The following is a 23,903-nucleotide window of genomic DNA, read 5'->3' as shown; positions in this document are numbered from 1 at the left end:
TGCCGACACTGCTCGTCAATCAGAAGATCCAGTGCGGGAGAGATGCAAGCGGAAAGCATGCTCCCAACCTTGCATGGTATAAGCAGGAACTTGGACGTAATGAGTAAAGCACGCCACGATGGAACCGACAACTCCGTCCCATGTTTGGGGCGGGGGATGAAGCAGTTGATCACGGACCTCAATTCTTTGTCTCCGACTCTAGTTTCTACTTGTAAGATTTTCATCCATCCTTTGCGTGATCTTCAGGTCCAAAATGATTAGCTACGTTCGGTTTATCTAGGACCCCGACGGCATCTTGCACACCCATCGTCTTGATACGTCGGGGCGGGCAATTGATTCACAGATGGATGCAAGGTAGGTAATCCCAACCACTGAGGCCCAGTTCATTTTCATCTATTGTGGACACTATTGCATCGCTCACAATATTCAATGTTCCCAGATAACGCTCCCATGCCTGTTCCTCTATGTACTGTCCATGTTGAGAATACCACCCGAATCCACTGCTTGATTGGAACACATCCGGATCAGAAGAGATTTGACCTCTTGAAGGGCCTTATCTAAAGTAGTTGAGTTTACCTTCAAACCTTTCCGTGCTCGCGCGATCTGAGCAGCCAACAGCGAAAATCATTTGCGAGATTTGTTGTTTACTTTTGCTTCAGAAGCTGAACAAACTCGCCATCTTTGATTTATTGTCAGTCAAGTCTTGTATCAATTCGTGAGTATTTCTTACAGCTAATGCGGCTATCGCCATCCTGGTCGGCCACGCGAATTATTTCATCAACCTCGTCGTCTGTGAGTTTCTCGCCAATGGAGCTCATGGCACGGCGCAGCTCTGCAGCGGAGATGAAACCGTCGTTGTCACGGTCCAATACCTTGAATGCCTCGCAAGTCTCCTCCTCAAAGTCCTTGTCACTCGTTTTCCGACCCATCATGGCCAGGAAGTCTGGATGAGGCACGTCAGCCGATCCCGTTGTTTCATGAAACAACGGGTCTCACAGGGCGGCGCACCTGGGAACTCGACGGTGCCACTGTTATCGGCGTCGACCTCGTTGATCATGTCCTTCAGCTCGGATTCGGATGGGTTCAGGCCAAGCGATCGCATGACGGTGCCTAGCTCCTCGGTGGTGATTTTCCCTGACATCGAACGCTTAGCACTCCTTCTGGGTAGTATTTATTTGATTCATATGTCTGGCTATCAAGTACATGGCCAGTCCTACGTGGAGAATCGAAGTTGGCGTCTAGTGGAAGGGAGAATTGGAGGTAGAGAGCGTTTCTCTATGAAGGCGGTTATGACGGCCGGAGAGAAACTCACCATCACCATCTTTGTCCTATAGTAACTCCAATCAGCACCAGCCTCAAGGCGACCAGGTCGTAGGAAATAATATCTGGGCAATACTCACAAAAAAGGAGAACGCCTTCTTGATCTCGGAGACCTGCTCGTTGTCGACTGCATCAGTCTTCTGTATCAGTTGTCAGTTGGCGGCTACCAAACAGGCGAATCTTGCTGCAGGCAATTGCCCCCAAAGTTGGTCCATCGCCAAGCAGAAGCCAGTCGCGTATAATGATAAAGAGGCGCACCATTCTGAAGGGGATGAGAGCAACGATGGTAGATTCGACTGGTAGATTGCTCGGAATGTTACATATTAATGGCATCGCCAGAGGGGAATTTCCTGAGCAGAGCCGTAGGATATTGTAGGCTCGAGGCAGGGTGGTGGTTTCTTATAATCTTGATATTCCTAGGAAGTTGTTAAATTAAGCTATAATAAGCTAAGCTATGTAAAGTTATGCTATTTTACAGCATCAGATAGGTTCTCAAGCAAGATGTCCAAGTCGTCTTGTCTGGCGGGACCTGATGCCACATTGTGCTTGGACATACGGTGGTGTGTCGTATATTGATCTCCACATACAGTCGAGACATGACATGAATCAAATTGACATGGACATTGAAAGCACAGGCCTCCCGCAGCAGCTGGCCACTAACTAGTGCCATCTTCAGGCGTAAGCAACTTGAAGTTCAACAGTGACATCTCGGATCTCCGCCATGCCGACCAGACATCTTCCCCCTCTTTTCCGTCCCTCCGATTACGTCAACTTCCATCACAACAATGCCTCCTCGGCGCGCATGCGACTTATGCTACAAGCGCAAGGTATCCATGTATTCTTTTTTAAATGATCAGCGTCCAAGGTTCATCAGCTGACACCTTGTTCATTAGATCCAATGCTTAATCGCGAACCCCGGTGACCCATGCGATTGGTGCGCGAGTCAAGGCCTGTCTTGCACCTTCGTCAGAGTCGTTCCAAAAAATCCAAACAAGAGGCAAGTCATCTCTAGCAATCCCTTTCATCATCGAATCTTGGTGGGTTTGATGACCAATACAAGGCTGCAGGACCGCATCCGATGTCGTGCAGGAACTCTCCCACCGGGTAGAAGAGCTCGAAGGCGTTCTCAGGTCAAAGTCTGCACAATCAACAAATACAACTGGCGGTACCTCGCCTTGGTCCGAGATATCAGCATCAACAAGTAGCATTTCTTATCACTTGACATCTCCGACCACAGCCGCAGGCGAGCAGCCAGCCAGAAATCCTCCGCCCCTTCAGCTTCACGTAAATCCCGCACCGACCCAAGTCACTCAGTCTAGGCCCTCCTACAGGTTATCAAGATGTCAGCTTGGCGATAACTGGTATTTCAAGGGAGTAGGCATCTTTTCATCACGGGGACGACAGTGGATTTCGGAAGGCGCAGGGCAGCGCGTGTTTTTGGAAAACTTTAACATCTTTAGAGATCCTGTCAGCACTCCTCCCGATCCTGTCTCTTCTACATTGCTGTCACGATCAAGAATATTGCCTCCAGAGTCTACTTGCAGATACCTCGTTGGTGTCTTCTTCAAGTCCAAGACTTCGATAGTCTTTCCGGTACTTCAAAGGGACCTCCTTGAAGTGACCATCGCGAGTGCGTACGACGTCAAGGCGCCCGACCCAGGACGTCGGACATCAGCGGAGGCTTGTCTCTGGGCCATGCTCGCTCTTGTTAGTCGCACGGAAGGGGCCCGGCAATCTCATTCCTTTCCGGAGTCATGCGAATGCATCCATGAGGCTAAACGTCTATTAATTATCTCCAATAACTCTGTTAACTTGGACAGCCTGCAAGCCACCCTTTTGCTGGTAAGTCGAGGTAGTTCAGAATTCGCAAGTGCTGTGCTCCTGGCTCACATCAGATTAGTGGGCACACCAAAAAATGAAAGGGCAATGTCGAGAGGCTTCCATCACCTTTACAAGCGCATGTCGTATGGTATGTGATCTTGGCGGCCATTTTCTCCTGTCAAGGCTAGCTCTTCTGCCTCAACATATTCCCATATTCGACGAGCAATCAAGGTTCCATATCCGAAGGTTATTTTGGCTATGCTATTGCTTCGACAAAGACGCCTCTCTTCGTACTGGGAGTCCGCCGCTACTTACCTCCAATTACTGCGACGTCGGTGATGCTGGAGAATGCAGCAACCAGACGTGTTGGTACAACCAGCCGCGAGACATACACATCGCAAAGATCAAAGAAAACGCATGCCGACTGCTCTGCTCGCCGCGAGCATTTACATATGAAGAGAGCGAGCTCCTATCGCACGTTCGGCAGCTTGATGATGAGCTTGAGGAATGGCGGTTATCAATCGAATCAAGCTATCGCCCCAGATTATCCATCCACCCAGACTCAAACCTTCCAATCTCGGCAACTATGAGCGCAGAAGACGGCACGCACATCATCAACTTGCAGCTTGACTACCTCTTCACCATAATCAACATTCACACAATGGTCCGAAAGTGTGGTGATTTTGAGAGGAACTTACCCGATGACCTGCACAGCGTAGTGCACTCGAGCGCTGATCTGTCCATAGAAGCCAGTCGTTCTATTTTCCGCTTTTTGGAAACTGTGGTCAACTTCTGGAAAGAGGATTCAGTTTGGGTGGTGTCTCACTATGCGCCGATGGCTGCCATGCCACTCTTTATCAATATCATTATACACCCTCTCGGTGAGGAAGCAGACAATGACTTGCAGATCTTGGCGTCGGTGGGAAATATTGCACGCAGTATTCCAACTGAGGGACTATGCGTGGAGGAGATTGAACATATCCAAGAAATCTGCGAATTCGTAATGGAGCTCGTTCGGCTTGGTCATAGTGCAGCTTGGAAGGTCAAAAAGGGGGAAAGAGAGCATGACCTTGATATTATTCACAGATAGAAAATATGGACAATCTCGCGGGCAACGTTGTCGAAGTTAGGTTGGACATGAAATACAACATTCCTTTGCCGCGCGTTACAGGATAGTGCAGTAGCATGATGTCGGCTTCCATCTCGAACTCAGCATGAGGACATGTTAGATTCTCATTTTAGCAAGACAGTTCTCATGACTTTAGTATAGAACGTTTCTCCCATACTCCTAATATCATCTTAGGGTAAGGTTTAGTTTAATTTGCTATCTAGGCTATTCTGCACTACTAGCAAGAACGCGTATCCCAAGGTATCGATCTCAAGATGGTCATGAGTTAAAAGCTCTGGGAGAAACGCCTAAAGCTCCGTTGTTCGCAACCAGATTAACTGTATTACTCTTTAAATCCGTAGCTTTGTCTCTGGTTCCGAGAGCAAGAATCCTGCTAGTTATTTCGGCGGGAGAGTTAATATTCTCGAGAGCAGCGACGTACAATGCCATGCCAGCAACGTAAGGACAGGAGAGGGACGTTCCACTCGCGCGTTTCTTAGCAGTGGTTGACCCAATAAAAGTCGTCAGAATATCAACGCCAGGAGCCAAGATGTCAACTTCTGAGCCAAAATTGGAGAATCCGGCCATTTTCCAACTCTGATCGATAGCACCGACTGTTATTGCGTTGGGGGTTGACGCTGGGGACGCCGTTGCTGTAGACTTGGCATCGTTTCCGGCACAAGCGACAGTAAGAATACCGGACTGGAATGCACTCTCGACAGCTTTATTGAATACTTGGCTGAACGGCCCACCTAAATGAGTAAAACGTTAGCCGCCTCCAAAGTTTGAGTCGCGGCAATTTACTAACCAAGTGACATATTGATAACAGATCGGCTGGCACGGCCCCTACTGGTGATGTCGTTAACTGCCCAAGCGTAGCCAGAGAGAACCTTCGACCTTGGGGTCTCATCCCCTTCAAATACCTTGACATCAATAAGGTTAGCCAATTTTGCCGCGCCGTATGTCTTTGAGCCCAAAACACCAGCAACCAGAGTGCCGTGACCAAATAAATCAATGATCGAGTCATTGAATCCGTTGAATCCTTTGGTGACACGACCACCAAACTCCTCGTGATCGGCGTTAATGCCCGTGTCCACAATGTATGCAAATGTGCCTTTGCCGGCACTATTATCATAGCGATAGTCGGTAGAGCCTGGACCTTGGCTAGATATCGCAGCCAAGCCGTAGCCTGCATCAGGTTGGACAATAACTTCACTAATACGAACGAGCTCATCAGGCTCAACTTCTGCAACCTATATTTAGCAATGGTTAGAATCCGTTTCTGGCCAAGCATATAAATTGGTATTAGAATAGCTGTAACTCGGGGCTATTCTTAATTTTCTGGAGAGTAGCTTCATCGAATTGACCAACGATAGCGTGAAACTTGCCCATATCTATCTTATTTTCGATGCCAGGGAAGTTTAGCTCGCGTCGACCAAGGATTCGCTCATGGAAATCATTGACCCGGTTTACGTAGGCATCAACCTCGCGTTTTGAGAGGCCATCTTTCAAGCTAATAATAAACTTGTTGTTGGTCTCGGCCGCCTGTCTTTCACTTAGCCCAAGGCCTACAATGCAAGACGGCAATATAGGTATGGCTAGCAAGATTGCCACGAAACCTCGGTAGATAGCCATGGTGGGAAAGAAGGTATGGAAGTGTTAGATGTAGTTTGTTATAAATATAATTAGAAGTCTGGAACAAGAAGCTAGAGTTATGAGGTTATGCTGATTACTTGACTATTTATATTTACATGCCAGCCTGCTTAATCTGCCTGAAGCTAATACGCATATACTTTGACCATAAGCATTATCTGCGTACTAAAAATGCAACTCATTTCCGTATGACTTGAGAACTCTCCGTGTAAAAAAACCCCCAAGTCGTTTCTGAATGACTTGAGCATTATCTGCATACTAAGAATGCAAGTCATGTCTGAATGACTTCTTCGCGCCATCTTAGGGCTTGGATTTATGCGCATGCTCGGGCCATCCCGTGTGAAACATGCTGGCATAATCCGCCTGCTGCCTGCCAAGACCACGGTCGTGCATTGGACCGTAATATAAGCTTCATATTGTACGTTAAGAGGTCGTGCTGCTGGCTGGTAAAGGGTGAACGAGACGCATAACATAATTGCCAGCATGAAACCCTAGATATGTTGCGTGGAAACGTCTGCATTCAAGGATGGGTTCCGATGTCCTGAGACATAATGCATCTATCCCCAAGCCTATACGAAGAAGTCTGGAAGAGGCTGTGACATCTGACTGTAAATATAGAAGCGTGTGAATGAGATGATCCGAAAAGAACTGACATAAGTTGTCAACGAGGATCGCTCTGGTCGTCCCCATTCCTTTATTTTTGACTATTCTGTTCCGAAACTCGGCCTCCATTCCCCGACGTTTCTTTTCTGACCTTCTCTGTTCCTATTTTCCTGACCGTTTTGTTCCGAAAATTGACCTCTATACCCCGACCCTCCTCTTCTGACCTTTCTCTCGATATCAAGAAAATCCCTCAAGGCGGTCTATAAAGGGAGTATCTAACCCTCTTTTCCCAAGAAAATCTGTATCATATATCTAGACGGGTTCGGGTTGGGCCAACAGTGACCAGGAGAGTGGAGGGAGACACCCAGCAGGGGCATCCTACGGGCACAGACAAATCCAGCTCTACTAAGGCCTTTTCAGCACTTCATTTATAAATAACCATGCTTGTTTCAGGTTGATAACTTATACCACCTGTTTTCGTTATCATTTTAACAATAGCGCCATAAATTCTCCCCTTGGCAGGTACTAGCCACTACAATTCAACCGGGAGCGTGAGTCGACTGTCTACACATCCTCAGCCAACGAAGTATCCGAATAAAGTAATATGCACACTCCACAGGCAAGACGACCACTATTGGCAAGATGAGAAGGAAAGTGGCAGCAAGGTAAATCCTTTCTACTTAAGACCACAATTATGTTTCACTTGCTTCTGGTAAATAATCGGAAATGTAAATTACTCAGGCCCCTCAGCCTCATCCTGGACGTCCTTGCTCCGCAATCTTCAGCTTTCGTGTCATCAAGTATTCTCAATGGTCGGAACGACCCACCAAGAATCCTTGTTGATGCATTCAACAGAGGTCTTAACAGTTATGTTTAGACCTAATTAAGAGGAGACAAAACAAACTAGCAACTCTGGCAGCAAAATATAACTCTTTTGCACATTGCTATTTATCGCGGTCTTCCCAGGAAAAAAAAAGAGGTCCCGTGTCTCATCTTTCCTAACCGTCTATGGGCTGTGAAACTACTTGTGGCTTTTGCATTCCCTAAACACCAGGCAACTCAATCACAGTGACAAAACCCGGACATGTCGTCGGCATCTACAGCAACTGCGGCTCAGCAAGCCCCTGGTGGTCCATTGGAGCCATATGCTAGTCGACCGCTGAGCATCTCAACCGACAGTATTAGGGTGCTCACAATTGAGCCCGATTTAAGCGCCGAAGGACACCTGGTTTGCAGTCTTCAGGTCCTCACTTTTTCTCAACCGCAGAAATACGAGGCGTTGTCTTACCGCTGGGGCGATGAATCCGTTCAAAAACCCATCATTGTGGACGGTGTCCAGGTTACCGTGACGGAGAACCTCCATGCGGCACTTCAATACTTGCATGGAAAATCGCGTGGCTTACCCATCTGGGTTGACGCCATCTCAATCAACCAGAAGGACATTCCAGAAAAGAGTCGCCAGCTGCGCATCATGCCGCATATTTATTCCCGCGCTGCATCTGTGGTGGTTTGGCTCGGTCCTCAGTATATTACAACTGATACGGACGTCGAAGAGAATTTACAGAAAACGATACAAGACGTAGCAGGCGATGAGTATTGGAAGCGAGTGTGGATTCTTCAGGAGATTGGAAAAGCTCGCAAGATTCGGGTCTGTATTGGTAGCGGAGACGCCTTGGAATGGGATCGCTTTGTAAAGCACGTCGAAAAGCATTCAGACGGGGATGAAAGCGGCGTTGGACCACTTAGCTTACAGGCCATGCGACGAAACAAGTACAGCGGCAGCTGCTCCTTGAAGAAGCTATTAGAGAACCATGTTGACGCCCTGTGCAAGGATCCCAGGGACAAGATTTATGGGCTAGTCGGTCTTGCTGTTGATGGACGCGACTTTCCCATTGACTATAACAAGTCCCTCCGCGAAGTTTGGGCAGACACTGTCCATTTCATGAGCCGCAAGGAGCTTTTGCCGTCCAAAAACTCTGAAAAGGCTGCCTTTTGCAAGCTCCTCCGAGACTTACTGGGAGGGGACAAGATGGAAGCTGTAGGCGGAGTCGTCCAATTCCATCATAAACCGGGCAATCAGTCCCTATATGATCATATGAGAACGGAAGGGCGAGATGAGTGGGCATCATCGTCTGTCGAGCTAGTGACCACATGTCTTGGTAGAATCATCGCCATGGGGCCTTCAATTTCGGAAATGCGCGGATCATTAGACCTCACGGATAAATGGGAGGCAGAGTTGCAGCGAGTATACCAAAACGAATATGAGGACTTTCTGGACGCTGCGCACCAGGAGCACGACGTTCTGATGCAGCACCTTCTTGACGATGAGGATGGAAAGCTCCCGAAGTTAACGCAGACCGAGAACTACCGAATAGACTTCATCACTACCGACAGCATGCATTCTCTGTATTCGTTTTCCAAGTACGACCCTGACGAGAGTGACGATGACGAGCGCATGTCGCCCGAGTTTGAAGGATCCTGGAACTACCACTCGACTGCCTCCGACGAGCCTCGCCTTGCTCTTGTCAAGGAATCTAGTCCGGAGGCGATACCGTATAAAATTGCGGTTGTTCCACCTACGGCACGACTAGCAGACTTTATATGTCGAGTGCAGGGCGTTCCTATGAAACGTATCGTTATTCGCCACGATCATGGTAGTTGGACTACACAGCATGTATGTGGGACGGCGGTCATGATTAAGGATTTGATGGGCCAAACGGCGGCCCCGGGTGTGAAAAAGGGTGAGATCAAGCGGATTGAGGGTATATATACGCAGGTGATTAGGGTGGAGGCAAGGACTTTGTATGCTATGCTTTTTGGGGATGATGATGGTATGGAGGAACTGAAGGATAAATTGGGTGCGTTGGCTGTTTAGCTGAGGTGCATGTAGATTCATTTAGGCGGCCAATGTCTAGTTGAAGTATTGACGTGGGCGTGAGATGGTAATATGTACACAGACTCGCTATCAGTTTCCCTGTCTGAACAGAAGTCTGTGCAATTTTGGTGCATTCTTGCAAGCAGTGGTGTCATGTCTGAGTTTGGAGGAGTGCAAACATGGACAGATTCAGCTGCAATACGGTGGATTGTCTGAGAAGGTCTAAAGCAGTTGTTATGAGCTTTGCAACAAATCTTACCTGAGCCGTGTCTCATCCCGTTCAGGTTGACTACACTCCTTGTTGCTGAGTTGTGCGGCAGGTGTGAGCAATAACCGGCAGTGAACAAACAACAAACAAGACACTGGCCAAAGCGAGCCTTACAGGCTGATGGTGACTCTGCACACAGGCCAGTTTCTCCTCCACTCGTTACCTCTTTGACGAAACGGTTGTTTGGCGTGCAGAGATTACGAATTCGACGAATTCGACACTCTAGGCAAGCTAACCAAACAGAAGGTAGTTGGTTGCTCTACCTCAACAGTGGTAAGATTGACTGACATTAGAACTGGTCAATTTGTAATGCTGGAATATCTTAGCACCCAATAACCAATAGACAGTATGTTTTAAATGGACATCCCGGTGACCTGGTCAACGCAATTTGGATTATTCAATTTCCCTGACACTGAACCTCGTCTCTCCTACCATTGTTCATTGGTTTGGTCGGTCCTGTTTGTGCTTGCCACACTTGTACGGGGCGAGAGCGGTGGCAAATAAAAGTTCCTCTTGTTGGTACGGCAAAAATGATTATTTTTGGATACAATGTGTTCAGTAAGCCGACCCAATCGGTCCGGCGTGGCTGATTGCCCAAATGCGTATTCTGTGATGTGGTGTCTCCAGAGGAAGCACCAGAAGAACATTATTCGGAACGGGCTTCTGTAGAGAATTGCTGCAGATGGCAAAAAACTCTTATAAAGCTGCCAGAACATTGAGTTTACAGCTTGGAAGTGTCGACCCGTAAATCACACAACAGAAATCTGGAGTAATACTCGACCACAGTCCACATCCCTTTGGCAGTCACAACGGAAGAATACAAACGGATTTAGCGCTGCAACATACTCTGCAGACATCATGCAATTCATCTCAGTGATTCTCATCTCTTTGGCCGGTCTTTCTTCCGCCGCACCCGCTGAAGTGAACCGAAGGGGGTGCTATTTTCCAACTAAGTGCAAGTATCGGTGTATGGCTGAAGGCATCTACAACGATCTCAAACGCACCCGTAAACCGCTCAGCTGTCACATCGCGTCTGAATATGTTTGGCAGTTGCTCCTTTGCCGAAGTTGTATTATGAACGAGGGAGGGGATCTATGCTCGTACCCGGTGCGCTGCTGATCAAGTAGGTCTCCAGGTGTCCCCGAAAATACTTCGCCACGAATGGGCTTGCGGTGTTGTGTGAATTTTAGGGGCCATTTAAGCCGCATATTTTGATAAGTGCTTATGCTAATAGAGTATACGCAGGCTGATAGCGTGCCGGTTACGATCACTGAGCAGAGTGCGTCGAAATATGTCGATGTTGTCTGGGTAAACTTGGCTGTCTATCTCCAGGTATTCTGGTCTAGACGAACGAAACTTCATCAGTACGTCTGTTGATTGGTTTTTTAAGCACGACAGAAAGCTGTTGCTATGAACTAGGTAAATGTTGGCTATAGTTGCTACTCCCGAGGTGCCTTTGATTACAGTTACAATTTTGCAAACACCATTTCAGCTCAAGATTGTGGCTTCTATACTATGTAGCCTTAGCACAATTAGCTGGATGTGCATTTCTCCGTACTAGGATGAAGTTCTATATTATTTTGACGTGTATTAATTGCTGTGAAAACTCGCCGTTGACATGATAGTTAGCCCGTACACCCACTATGAATGAGTACTGATTTGCTTTGATACACTGAATCACAATCATACCGCGAAGGCGAGCCCATATACTCGTTTCTTCATCAATCCTCTCATGTGGTTGGTGTTGACTCCTAAAGTCTGACGAGTAACCACAACCACATGCACGCCCTGTGATTGTACACTTTGCCCACCGCGGATATTGTTTACGCTGTGAATTTTAAAGATGCGTGGCCACGATGCTCTTGAAGTAACATGTCTTAATGATACAAAAAATTACCAGATGCCGCCGATGAGCTTTATTCCGCCGGGTTCACAGCATTTTACATGCTCCCTGCGCATTGTCTATCCCAAATCACATCTTTTTCCTGCAAGTGGGAGTCGGCCATTCACAGTTCACTTAGTTCAACTTAAATATGAAAATGATACATCACAGAAATATTGTGCTATGACTAGTTTTAGGCTTACAGGAATCTCCCCAGCTCATGCCAATGAAAGAGAGTGAACTCATCTGGCAGCAATATGTACGTTGCACACTAGAGCCTTGTACGAGATGTACCGTTCGGGTGTTCTTGCCGTGGTAGATCGCATTTCAACTTGGTGAACTCTCAAGCTCGTTTTCAAGAACATTCGCCACCCTTCTCTGGCTGTCCTTTGTTACCAGTGACGCAGCTTCCAAACATAGCGCTTGGTCTGAGTCCTACGTCTTAACACACTCTGTTCACGCACAGTCTCTTCTGAATGGCTACTTGAAACGTGGGATGACAAAATCCAACAACCGTGGTGAATAACAGTTCATAAAACATGGTGGTATCCGCTAACTATGCACAGATCCATTGGGGTGCAAATTTAAGGATAGAACGTCTTGGGGTCGCTCTGCAATTTTCTCTCCTCTTTCCCTCTTACTTTCCCACAACTAGGTGCTCTGCCCGTATTCTATACGTCAAGTGCATATTCGTCGATACTACAAGGAGGCAACTGCCGTAACGAAACGGCGATCGAAAACGAAAACGAAAACATACCCGAGCAGCATCAAACCCTGACCCCTAGGATCTGGGGTTCCTCCGCGTCGCCGACAGAATGTCTGAAGAAACCGACCCTTCCACTTTAGCCCGCAAGTATCTTGAGTGTCTTCTCAGGAGTGGCAATGCTAATTTGGACGGCATTGAGAATATGTTGCGGAGACGCCTTAACGATTTTCACAGTGATCTCGAGCGGCGCATGTCTTACAGTCTAGACGAGTACCATACATCTGCAATGAAGTGGCATGAACACTTGACGAAGGTAGAATCACCAGACTCAGAGCTGGTCGAACTAGCTTCAAAGTTCTTGCATTCCTTGCAGTTCACTCACTGGGTGGAATACCTTCATGAACACAACGGTTGCTTGATAGCAATTTTTCGCGTCGAGCACGAATTGAAGAGTTGGGCAGCCAAGTTACCCGCAAAACAAAGGGAGTTGCTTCAATTGGAAGACTACTTTGAGGCTCCGTACGAAGAACTTTGTCAAAGGTTGAAGTCCCATAACGGCAGGGATACTTCATGGCGGGCACTCTGGCGCCTTGGCATGTTCCACGATGAGAGGGGAAATATCTCTAAGATGAAAGAGGTCTGGAGCCAGGTGCTTGACGCTCTGGGAGAACCTGAGACGGTGGACATACTACCTGCAAAATTGCGTCTAGCGGACGCTCACATGTTGCAGGGCGACGTACTTGAAGCGCACCACATGTACGTCGAAATTACGGCACAGCAATGGCGTTATCGTCCAGAGGAAGTTCCCTCGGCGCTGTTGAAGCAAGGGCGGGCAGAAATGCTTATGAACAAAATTCCTACAGCTCTGGAAACCTTTACGTCTGCCTGGACTGTTAATCAACAGCGTCTTCAACGGCTGCTGCGAATGCACCACGCCCAGGCTCTGCATGCTCATGCAAAGATCTTTGTCGACCCTAAAAAATGGGATGTGTCATCAGCGACACACGACATACATACATACACCCAGAAGATGAGGAACATTCTTGGTGGTGATGACTGCCATACACTCGCACTCTTGATTTCTGATGCGGATATTAGACGGCTACATGACAAGAAATTCTATTTCGTACCATCACTTTCCCACCGCTGGATGGAACGGACCGGTTACCCAATGTCCTGCCTCTGCATAGTTGATTTAGCTATAACAACAGCCATCGCATACCGGCATTCTGAGATGAGGGAAGAAGCCGAGAAGCTACTTGGGCAAATTGAGGAGTTCGGAATGCTTGACGAGAAGGATCGCCATGTGCGGTTATGCCAGGCCAAACACCTCAGATCTTATCTTTTGTGCGACGGAGGAGACATTGACGCAGCCATCGGCGTGTTACAGGACGTCTTGAATCAGGTGGGCCATGAGAAAAACAATCGGACACTGCTCTGGGTGCGTCTCGATCTGGCCAAGATGCTGAGGCACCGGCGTCGCAAGGGAGATGAAGCAGCGGCGGCATCTCTGTTCAGTGATATTGTCCAGAAACGGGCTGATGCCGAGCTCAGTGACGACATTGATCTTCTGGAGCAAGCAGAAAGGGCAATCCAAATGGTCCGCGACTCCCCCTATGATGAGGTCGGTAAGGCTGAGGAACTTTTGCGAGGCCAGGGGCTCTGCTGGGTCCGAGAGACCGATTTGTGGCATCCAATGGGTTATTGGTATATGCCAGCAACTGATACGGCCCGCATGGGATTTCCAGATTTGACAGATGTTAGTTCTCGTGCTACAGAGCAGGTATGATGGCATCATCATGTCGCTGGGGCACTGTTTTGAGCTGAAGATGGTGTACGTGCAGACGAATGCAGGAGGGGCGGGGATTCTGTAATGGATTTTTGTTATGTGACAGCATCATTAGGCAGTCGGTAATTCAATTATGAGAATGTATTTGTTTTATCGTTCACAGAATGACTCATAGGAACCAAAGCCGTGGAAAACCTACTATCGGCGGTCAAATGGTCGTAATCATCTACAGGTGTCGCTCGAGAGTTGCTACGTACGGTGTTTGCGACTAATATAACTAATTCTGCAACTAGAGCTTATGGGATAGCGATTTTTCCGGCCATAGGCCAGCAACCAAGTCATTACATCTGGGTCCAATGCCGGACTTCGGTGTCAGAAGCATGCTTCCACGACGTTGCAAAGTGCCTTTACTTGGACCTTATTGAGGCTTCGTACCAAAGTCTCCTTTTAGCAGCCACCTTGACTTGTCGTGCCGTCTATCTTCGCCAGCTTGACTAAGTGATATGTGCTTGAGAACATGTCCTAGATCGGACATGGTTCAAGAGCTGACTAGCTATATCAACCGGAATACAATAACACACCTTATTAGGCCCCAAGTAGATCCTCATGCCAGTAGACCGAAACATGAAAATAGGACACACGTGTCAACAGGTTCGGCCAATCAATGACTAAACTTGTTGCTTTCGTAGAGCCATCAACCGCATGTCGGGTTTGCCTACAAATGTATTCCCTATCAAACCCACAAACCCGAGCGGCAATGCCAATTAGACTCCGTATAAGTGGTCGAAATAGTAAATGCCTTTGTGTATATACACTCTTTGACCTAGTGACGCACTCGGAACGGGTGCGCCTCAGTATTAAATACAAACGCGTTCTTGCCTTGCCCATGGAACTGCACCTCCGACTCATGTGCAAAAATGAGATAAGAATACTTCAACGTCTCCGCCAAGAAAAAGCTCTGCTGGAAGTTATCGTGTCCCCCACCATCCTTCTTCATCACGTCACGGATTCCTGAGAATCCGTAGCCAGCCTTGCACATGTCGCGGATGGCTGTGAATGCGTCCCAAGCCATGTCCTGGTACTTCTTGTCCCCGGTTACGCGGTACGCATAGTACAGACTCTCAATGGTTTCCGGGCGGAGAATGTATCCGCCTGCGTAGGACCAGAATCCAGCCTTCTTGAAGAAATCGGCTTGATTCGCTGGTGGAGGGCTGCCACCGTCGGCAGAAACCCATTGGAACCCTTCTGGGCCAATCTTGGCGGGAGTTTGCTTGTAGGTTTCGTAGTATGAAGACGCGAGCTCAAGGCCAAATTTGGTGTACTCGGGTTTGTTGAGCAACACACCTGCAAGAATGAAGTTGCCGCCCGCGAAGGATGCCACTAAACACAATTAGCTTGATCGTCCCCTCAAAGTACTCATCTCGCAGTTGAATCCGTCCACTTACAATGTCCAGACCAGTGGTTAATCGTCTTGCCGCTATGCTCGGCCAAAAACGTCAAGTCGGGTCGGCTGGTAGGATGCGAAGCGAGATACTTCATTGTAGAATCGGCCGCCGTAACCCATCGGTCCTTGTAGTGAGAGAACTCATCGGGCGCATACAAGTACATCTTGATCAGATACTCGTAGAAACTGTCGATGCCGCCTCCCCAACCGCCATTCTGATCCTGGAATTTACCATCCTTGATTCCAACATTGTACCCGACTAGGCCGGGGTAGGCTTCAGGAACGCCAGTCGGATCTACAAGGTAGCTTTGAGCCTTTTGAGCCAGCTTCGCGTATGTCTTATTGCCTGTGAGATCACTCAAACGTGTCCACTCAAGAACTAAGGTGCCAAAGCCGGCTGGCCCGTTGGTAGTTGAACCACCAATACGGCGGGTCGGATTGAGAAAAACAGCATCGTCAGGAACTCCGCTGGGTGTATCAAAGGCAATACTGAGACTGTCGGCCAGTGTCGCAGCCTGCTTCAGAAGAGCGTCGACGTATTTGGAGTTTGCGCTGTCCACAAGGTCGACCCTTGGGCCTTTCAATAAGTCGTATCCTTGAGAGCTGTCAGCAAAAGTTTCGGAATTTTGTGAAAGGACGTAGAGAGGAAACATACCAGCTATTAATCCACCAAGGTATCGAATGTTGGTCTCAAATAGCGAGATTGACGAGTTTACCTCTTTGGTGGTGGTAAAGTCAATTGTAGCCGCATACTTGAGGATCTGATTGACGGTTTGTCTCTCCTCCATTATAATTGCAGTGCTCAATGCATCAATGGGGGTCACTCCCCAGGCGTTTCTATTCGGGATTGTCAGTAAAGTATCTCGACCACTGTTTCCCAAGCAATTCCCACCTATCGTCTGAGGTCCCTCCAGTGACTGGTAGCAAAGTATCGTGAGGAAATGCATGCTCATAGTATCCGTCCCATGCTGTCCGAAAGGCATTTTTGACCTCAGATGATTTTCGAGAATCGGCTTGAGGCGTTGTCCTCTTGAATATCGAGTTTGTTGGACTTCCAAAGACGGGACCGATAAGAAGAGCCGCTACGGCGTAGCCATATTTGAAAACCATCATGAACCAATTACTGGTGTCAATAGTGCCAATTGGTTCCCAAGTTTGTAAGGGAGGAGAAGGGCGACAAAATCCTTCAAGGAAACTCAGCACGAATCGCACCAGACAAGCTCGGCGAAGGAAAACATTCTCGGCCGCAGACACCTTTTATGATAAACCTCCCAACTCCATGGTGCCGCGTCGCGTGGCTTTCAACGCAATTTCCAAGGGTGTATTCTAAGACACTGCATGGTGTTACATACATTTAGTGTCGCGGTCAAGGCCACAAGACCATGTCGGATGCAACATACGGACAGAAATGCCCGATAGAACTCCCTTGTTTAAATATGTGCGCGGTCACTGAATTTGTCTATAAATCCGCGAGTTCATGCATCTTCGGAGACTGCAACATCACAAGGTCTACAAATGGTGGTTTAATACTACCTTGTGAACGGAGCGTGCCAACCTAGTTGGGGAAAGGGCGGGCCGCACAATGGCTCCAGCTACCGAAGCGGTCCGAAAAGACTGCTTCCCCCGAGAATAAAGCGTCCAGGGGTCTGAGAGCAAGATGAGGCGCGTGTGGCGGTTTAGTTTTACTTGTTCTGTCGATCGAAATTAGACCGAACTGCGAGGGAGTCAGCAGGGGGCGACGTCAACTCCAAGCGCCATCATGGGAACCAACAGATACCACATGACGAGGGAACCCCATAGTGAAAGGTTACAATGGAAATACCAAGAGATTTTGCCTTTGGGGAAGCATTGGGTTCGACTTACCGCCCTCCAAGTCTAATGTACGGCAGCTATGTGCAGCAACTTCATCCACTTTTGCGCCAACTCTAGGAATGAGGGCAAGAAGCCATCATTATTAGTGCGTGATTGACCAAGCCATATAGTAGACCGTCAACTCTCTGTGCCTAGCTTCGGCATTCGGCAGGGACAGGAACTCAATACTGGCAAGGGAGGCACGGAATGTCTTCAATGCAGAATTGCGGCCAGGATGTATCTCGCCTCATCGCATTTCACATTGCACAGGAACTTCTGTGTGTAGGCGTCGCAAGGCAAGTTCAGAGACCACTTGGCAGACTCTCAACGCTGTGAAGCGACGAGACAACCAGCAGGGCAAGCAAAGCCACCATCACGCAGAACAAACAGTGTTTCGTCGTCACTTTTGGGTCATGAGTGCGGGAGTATCAACTTGTTCAATTGCCAAGTTGACCGACCAGCAGAGTTCATAGGGAAATATAGTCGTCAGCCAAGACTACTTGATTCACCGGCTCGACCCTACATGGATGTCCTTCAAGGGTCACCGTTGCACAAAGTCAGATCATATCTTAGCTTGCAGCCTGTCGCCTTCGGGAATGACGGGAGACGACATCAAGAACCTCCCAGCAATTTAATTATTTTACTTCCTCTCGAATCTGGCTCCGTAAACGCCAAACAGGTGCACAAATTATTAAGTGAGGTTGGTGACCTCATCGTTTTCAAGCCTGAAATGAGAACCCGCACTTTTATTCGAGGCTAAAACTTACTCTTTCATTCACGACGGAACTTCAAAAGGCAAGCCAAGAACCAGGTCTAATGCAGGGAGGCTATCGGCATCCGACCAGCATCGAGATGTGAAGATACCCGTGCCACCCAGTTCTTACGCTACCAATTGACACCCTCCACAACTGTCTTTACATATGCTCCTGGTGCAAAGTAGCAGTCAAACCAGTTTAATTCGGGTGGTATGGCTCCCTTTTTGAGGAGAAGTCGGTAGTCGGGGGTGCGGAATGGTGCGCATCAATCCCGGCTTCGCGAAGCGATGATCCCCCACACTTGGGAGGTATTTGTGTTCAATAGCCATGGCTGCAACGGTTACAGTGCCTCCAAAATGCGAGGCACCATTTCAGAGATCACTGGTCCGTTACCAGTTGCTTTGGAACCATTTCCGTTGTGATGGGCACCCAATTGCTTGTAAATCTTTCTCTTTTGGGCAGTACCAAGCGCTGGGAAGGCACCACGGTTGAGTTATCCGACGCAGGTCTACAGTCATTTGAGATTTAGAGACTAAGCAATGCCAAACGCCATCAAACCCGTGACAAACTCTGCGAGTCTCAGAGTTGTGGGGGTTCGCAAGCGTCATACCAATTGAACTGCCGTGACCCGATCCATGCCGCGACGCTGGAGCCCGAGTTGAGGAATGTTATATGGCCAACTAGACGGCACATTGTCTCTGTCTGAAGCTTTCGATGACGACAATGGTTTAAACTTCATCAAACGCCTCCGCGTTATCGCCAACGCGACACGAGCAGCAGAGGCTAAGAAACCTGTTGAGAATATTAAGTTCTCTGTGATGGAATCGTCTTTCAAAGTCGGCGATTCGCGATACAAGTCACAGCACTAAAGCCTAGTCCCTTTGGCAGAGGTAAGGGTATCGATATCTGCTTGACGATGTAGTTGTATGCCAAGGCATATCACATTGCCAACAGCTCCCTGCACCCCGACGATCCGATCTCGATGCTGTCAAAATTGTCGATCTTCTTCTCCATCAAACCTCCAAATGCAAGACAGTCTGTCGAATGTAGCAAACTTGTCTTGTGGGGTAGTCCAAGGAAGTCATCTTAACAGCCCTGTCGTTGCCATTCTCCCAACTTCACTTACACACTTTGCCTTATGCAAACCCAGGGAGCAACTCATCTATAAGAAGGTCGGCCCGTCGCTCCATTTCTACGGTTGTAGATCTTGTATCCATAAGCTCAGACTGCAAATTTACTAAAACGATAATCACTCTTTACGCTTCTCAGACAGATACTGTTCATTTTAATAGCATACCCACATTTCTCGTCAATTATACCCAACTACCGCCAATATGCAGCCTTTCGTCCTCGCAGCTCTCCTTGGCTCTGTCCTCGCACAGCAACCTACCGGAGGCCAACCCGGCGAGGATCCCCAGATGTGCGCCCAACGGTGCTGGACTGCCATGAACAACTGCCGTGGCCAACCTGGAGCCAACCAATCTACTTGCCAATCCGACTATGCCAACTGCCTCGGATATAACCCAGGACCAAATGCCCAGGCTTCAGCTTGCATCAACCAAGGTGGCCAAACCCCTACTACCACTCAGGGAGGTATGCCTACTGGTATGCCTGATGATTGTGCCAAGAGATGCACCGACACATACAACAGTTGCCGCAGCCAGCCTGGTGCTAATCAGTCTACTTGCCGCTCTGATTTCGCTAACTGCTTGGGTTACAACCCTGACAATGACAACCCCATGTGGTGCAAGAAAGATGGCATGCCCTCTGGCACCATGTCCAACTGGCCCACGACAACATGGCCTGTTCAGATGGACGACTGTGCTAAGAAATGCACTGATGCCTACAATACCTGCCGCAGCCAACCTGGTGCTAACCAGTCTACTTGTGCTTCAGACTATGGTAACTGCCTGGGCTTCTCTCCCTTCGGACCAAGTGGTATGATGACTCCTACTGCATGCTCTGCTACTGGTGTTACTCCCACTGGTACTGCTCCGTTGACCGCTGGTGGCGCTCAGCTGTCTCCTGCGTATGCTGCTCTCTACGCTCTTGGGGTGTTGGCTTTGCTATAAACTTTTTTCTTGGGATAAAACAAGGGCTATGAATTGGATTGCTTCAACATGTAAGATGGATTTGTTTGAAGGGTACGGGCAGGACTAGTATGACTTATCACATGGACTTTTACTTATAGTACGCCTAATAATGAATACACATTTCAAAAGAACCGAATTGCTAGTAGTTTTCGTGTCTTATTGCCTGTTTTAGATCTGTGTTCTGTGTTAGCGTGTCCAGCATGTATCACGCCGGTTGCCTCGTGAATCCCTAACACCCAGCTTAACCTTACTGCAAAGCTCGTACTCACTGTGTCCACTGACTTAAGTGTGGCGGACGGGACTTTGCGCCGGGTGAACAAGCCGAACCTAATTTAGCACTAATTGAATCATGCAGCACTCGACGGTGCGTGGGGATTTGCTGGAGAATAAGCAGATGGAGACATAAGCCGGGCCAGACAGACGTGATCTACGTCATTGCTCGCAGTCGTATTCCGAATTGAGAACCGAGCCTTCTTTCTTAGTTTGATGGATGACTTGGTCTCGAGTGACTCGGGGTAACCAATGGCCACTGTCTGTTCAAAGACCACCCGTCGCATGGAGTTTACCAGGCCGTGGCAGTGTCAACGTCGTCGCTCAAAAGGCACAACAGCACATTCTGTCACATTCATTGTGACAGGTGGACTTTCATCGCCCAAAAAACAGACGCTATAGGGCTGCTGGTAAGATTCTCTCGGCCGATATCGAGACATGCACCGCTGCTGGCATGGGTCCGAAACCCACAACCCGCGTCTCTAGTTTCTTCGTGTTTTCCAAATGAGCCTACAGATGACATCACTGTGCTTTCTTTTTCCATTTGTCGGGTATTAGGTCGAGAGTGTGATTTAGGAAGACGTTTGGGCCCATGTCAACGAACAGTCTCCAGACTCAAACGCTGGTCGCTTCACATGCCCTAATATCTTAATATGTTCATAACATGACCTTTACTCTTCTTATCAAACCGAAGAGTTAATTGCCACTTTAAACGCGTTGTATATTTCTTCTTCAAGCGGAGGGCTCGTTGATGTCTGCCCAACATGGCATCCTCCCAGTAAAACACCGAATACGCAATTGTATGATGCAATTGACAGCTTCGAAATAATTTTCCATATCATCCTGAATTCTCATACCGAGTCCCACGCAGTAGCAGCCGAGCTGAAGTATATGCCCCGAATAGGTATACCGGGAACATGGCAGAAGCGAGAGGCGAAATGCCAAGCCGAAACTAAACAGACTGTGCCGAACATGACTTCACAACCACACGCTAGATGCAAGTAATCAGAAACATGAACGTTACAGCTACTGGCACAAACCTCACCCGTCACGTATTACGAGTCTTGGCTGTGCTTTTTTGGAACCCAAGACGCCGTCGGTAAGCAAATGGATTAGCACAGTAACCAATTAAGAAGTGGTATTAGCTCCAGTAACGACACGGAGCCGAGCTTAGTGAAGGCAAAATGTATCCGAAAAGGGTTACTTCTTTCACTGTGTTTGCCCCCATGGGAAGCCAGTCCATTCATAGTGGCATGGAGACAGAAATACGAACGCTAGAATCCACCTCTAGTGCCGTGCCGGGACTCAAATCCAGACAAGGTGCATCTTCTGACGTCGATTAGCAGAGTCTAGCCCGATATGCCGGAATCCCAGGGGCCGGATTTGCGCTGGGGTTAACCGTTTTTCACCCTGATGTCATGCTGCCTATTTCGAGTTCTGTTGGCGCATCTGCAAACTAATGGACGAAGAAAGGCTTTACATGCTTGGGGGAACTCCAGAGTAGAAATTTAACTATAAGAAGGATCATTGAGTCTCTTCTTAAAGTTGTAATTTCATCTCAGCCCAATTCATTGCTTCATTCGTTCATATAGTAACCTCAACGCCGCTTCCGCTTTGCTCCCACACAACACCAATCGTTTACACATCGACAATAACTCTTGAACTTCACACTATCCTCCAAGCGTCAAACACTTCACAAACAATAAGCAACATGCCCCCCATAGCCATCGCCGCTCTCTTGGGCACGGCCATTGCTGCCAACACTCCTGAGCAGTGTGCCGAGAAATGCAACGCTCAGTGGTATAAGTGCAAAACCGCTCCGAATGCCAACCAGTCTTTCTGTGGCTCTCAGTATGCCGGCTGCTTGGGATACAACCCTTTCAAGAATGGATATGAGGTGCCTACGGCGTGCTCGACCAAGATCGCTGAGCGTGCTGCTCCTGCTCCTACCCAGGATGCTTGTGCTAAGAAATGCACTTCGGAATACGATGCTTGCCGCACAAAACCTGGTGCAAACATGTCTTTGTGCGCTACCAACTACTCCGAGTGCCTTGGTTTCATCCCATTTCCCAACGGCAGCGGCGAGCCATATGTTACTCCTACAGCTTGCTCCAAGAGCGCCCCTTCTACCACCAAGGCCCCCTCTCAGTGTGCTGAGAAGTGCTTGAACGAGTTTTATGCTTGTAAAACAAAGCCCAATTCGAACCAGTCATACTGCGCATCCATGATCGCCGAGTGCCTTGGATATAACCCTTTCAAGAACGGTGGTCTCGAAACTCCTACAACCTGCGCCGGCGATTCCAAGGCGACTTCCACGTCGACCGCCCAGGACGAGTGTGCCGAGAAGTGTGTCAGCCAATTTTACACCTGCAAGACCAAACCCAACGCCAACCAGTCGTTCTGTGCTGTTCAGATTATCGAGTGTGTGGGATACAACTCTTTCGACGATGGACGCTTTGAGGTTCCTACCACATGCAAGAAAATCGCGGCTCGTGCTACACCTACCGCCGATGCTTGTGCCCAGAAGTGTCTTGATGAGTGGTACGCCTGCAAGAACGGTCCTGATCCCAGTCAGTCTTACTGTGGTGCCACCCTGGCAAAGTGTGTCGGGTATAATCCTTTCGAGAATGGCTCTGGACTCCCCACGACTTGCAAAAACAGTGATTCCACTGCCACTGGCACAGCAGCTCAGACGAACATGGCCTCTAGCACTTCTACCGTCGATGCCTGTGCCAAGAAGTGTACTGATGAATGGAACGCCTGCCGATCCAAGCCTGGTGCGAACCAGTCTCTCTGCGCTTCAGACTTTGGCAACTGTCTCGGATATGCCCCCTTCTCCGACCCAGCTCACTATACGGCTCCCACGGCCTGTTCGAAGGACGGCGTTGTGACCAAGGCCACCATGGCTGCTACCACCGATTGCCCTTCCGAAACTTCTGCCGCTCCTCAGACCACCCAGGATGCTTGTGCCAAGAAGTGCACCGACGAGTGGAACGCATGCCGATCTAAGCCTGGTGCCAATCAGTCTCTTTGCGCCTCTGACTTTGGAAACTGCCTTGGCTATGCTCCTTTCCTGGAGCCGGGCAAGTTTACCCCTCCCACTGCCTGCTCCAAGACTGGTGCTGGCACGACTTGGATGCCTACTTCTACCATGACCAGTCCTCCTGTTGTCACCGCCGCGGCTGGCCATCTTGAACCTGCGATTGTTTTGGCCGCACTTGGAGCTGCTGCTTTGCTGTAAATGGAGAGCGTTCGTTAGACAATTGTTGTTAGTGGTTGGAGATGTAAATGCTGGAGTATGTAGTAAACGAGTCGATTTGACGATGTCCGTTGTGAATTAATTAGTACTGCAAGAGATATATTAATACGAACTCAACTTTAGTTCTTTGGCCATAATTGCAGATATGTCATGTTGCATGTGACACTCTTGAAGTCTAGTGGGCCAAAGCTCGGCTGTTGTGGTCT

The 23,903-nt window shown here is 48.6% G+C and overlaps 8 protein-coding genes across 8 annotated transcripts; 5 read left to right on the top strand and 3 right to left on the bottom strand.

Moving 5' to 3' along the window:
• Positions 1-644: 644 nt before the first annotated feature.
• On the bottom strand, positions 645-1,653 carry VFPPC_14079 (EF-hand domain-containing protein; the record flags this gene model as incomplete). Its single annotated transcript, XM_018291850.1, has 6 exons — positions 645-679; positions 731-943; positions 1,009-1,134; positions 1,313-1,328; positions 1,401-1,460; positions 1,579-1,653. 6 exons carry the CDS (start codon positions 1,651-1,653, stop codon positions 645-647), a joined length of 525 nt encoding a protein of 174 aa, XP_018138340.1.
• Positions 1,654-2,105: 452 nt separating this feature from the next.
• Positions 2,106-4,231, top strand: VFPPC_06602 (fungal specific transcription factor; the record flags this gene model as incomplete). The annotated part of the gene is made up of 4 exons (XM_018285609.1): positions 2,106-2,147; positions 2,214-2,254; positions 2,388-3,162; positions 3,221-4,231. The coding sequence occupies 4 exons, from the start codon at positions 2,106-2,108 to the stop codon at positions 4,229-4,231; spliced, it is 1,869 nt and encodes a 622-aa protein (XP_018138341.1).
• Positions 4,232-4,528: 297 nt separating this feature from the next.
• On the bottom strand, positions 4,529-5,884 carry VFPPC_06603 (alkaline proteinase; the record flags this gene model as incomplete). The annotated part of the gene is made up of 3 exons (XM_018285610.1): positions 4,529-5,001; positions 5,058-5,502; positions 5,621-5,884. The coding sequence occupies 3 exons, from the start codon at positions 5,882-5,884 to the stop codon at positions 4,529-4,531; spliced, it is 1,182 nt and encodes a 393-aa protein (XP_018138342.1).
• A 1,705-nt stretch (positions 5,885-7,589) lies between these two features.
• On the top strand, positions 7,590-9,380 carry VFPPC_06604 (heterokaryon incompatibility; the record flags this gene model as incomplete). Its single annotated transcript, XM_018285611.1, has 1 exon — positions 7,590-9,380. One exon carries the CDS (start codon positions 7,590-7,592, stop codon positions 9,378-9,380), a length of 1,791 nt encoding a protein of 596 aa, XP_018138343.1.
• A 2,965-nt stretch (positions 9,381-12,345) lies between these two features.
• On the top strand, positions 12,346-14,025 carry VFPPC_06605 (hypothetical protein; the record flags this gene model as incomplete). Its single annotated transcript, XM_018285612.1, has 1 exon — positions 12,346-14,025. The coding sequence occupies one exon, from the start codon at positions 12,346-12,348 to the stop codon at positions 14,023-14,025; it is 1,680 nt and encodes a 559-aa protein (XP_018138344.1).
• Positions 14,026-14,848: 823 nt separating this feature from the next.
• On the bottom strand, positions 14,849-16,579 carry VFPPC_14080 (glycoside hydrolase family 47 protein; the record flags this gene model as incomplete). Its single annotated transcript, XM_018291851.1, has 4 exons — positions 14,849-15,405; positions 15,471-16,064; positions 16,125-16,306; positions 16,362-16,579. 4 exons carry the CDS (start codon positions 16,577-16,579, stop codon positions 14,849-14,851), a joined length of 1,551 nt encoding a protein of 516 aa, XP_018138345.1.
• Positions 16,580-19,409: 2,830 nt separating this feature from the next.
• On the top strand, positions 19,410-20,147 carry VFPPC_06606 (hypothetical protein; the record flags this gene model as incomplete). Its single annotated transcript, XM_018285613.1, has 1 exon — positions 19,410-20,147. The coding sequence occupies one exon, from the start codon at positions 19,410-19,412 to the stop codon at positions 20,145-20,147; it is 738 nt and encodes a 245-aa protein (XP_018138346.1).
• Positions 20,148-22,149: 2,002 nt separating this feature from the next.
• Positions 22,150-23,679, top strand: VFPPC_06607 (hypothetical protein; the record flags this gene model as incomplete). The annotated part of the gene is made up of 1 exon (XM_018285614.1): positions 22,150-23,679. The coding sequence occupies one exon, from the start codon at positions 22,150-22,152 to the stop codon at positions 23,677-23,679; it is 1,530 nt and encodes a 509-aa protein (XP_018138347.1).
• Between the last annotated feature and the right edge of the window lie 224 nt (positions 23,680-23,903).

The sequence above is a fragment of the Pochonia chlamydosporia genome (genome assembly GCF_001653235.2).
Source record: "Pochonia chlamydosporia 170 chromosome Unknown PCv3seq00008, whole genome shotgun sequence".
NCBI classification, from domain to species: domain Eukaryota; kingdom Fungi; phylum Ascomycota; class Sordariomycetes; order Hypocreales; family Clavicipitaceae; genus Pochonia; species Pochonia chlamydosporia.
The sequence above is the reverse complement of the archived record's forward strand: the minus strand, read 5'-3'. Positions and strand labels throughout refer to the sequence as shown.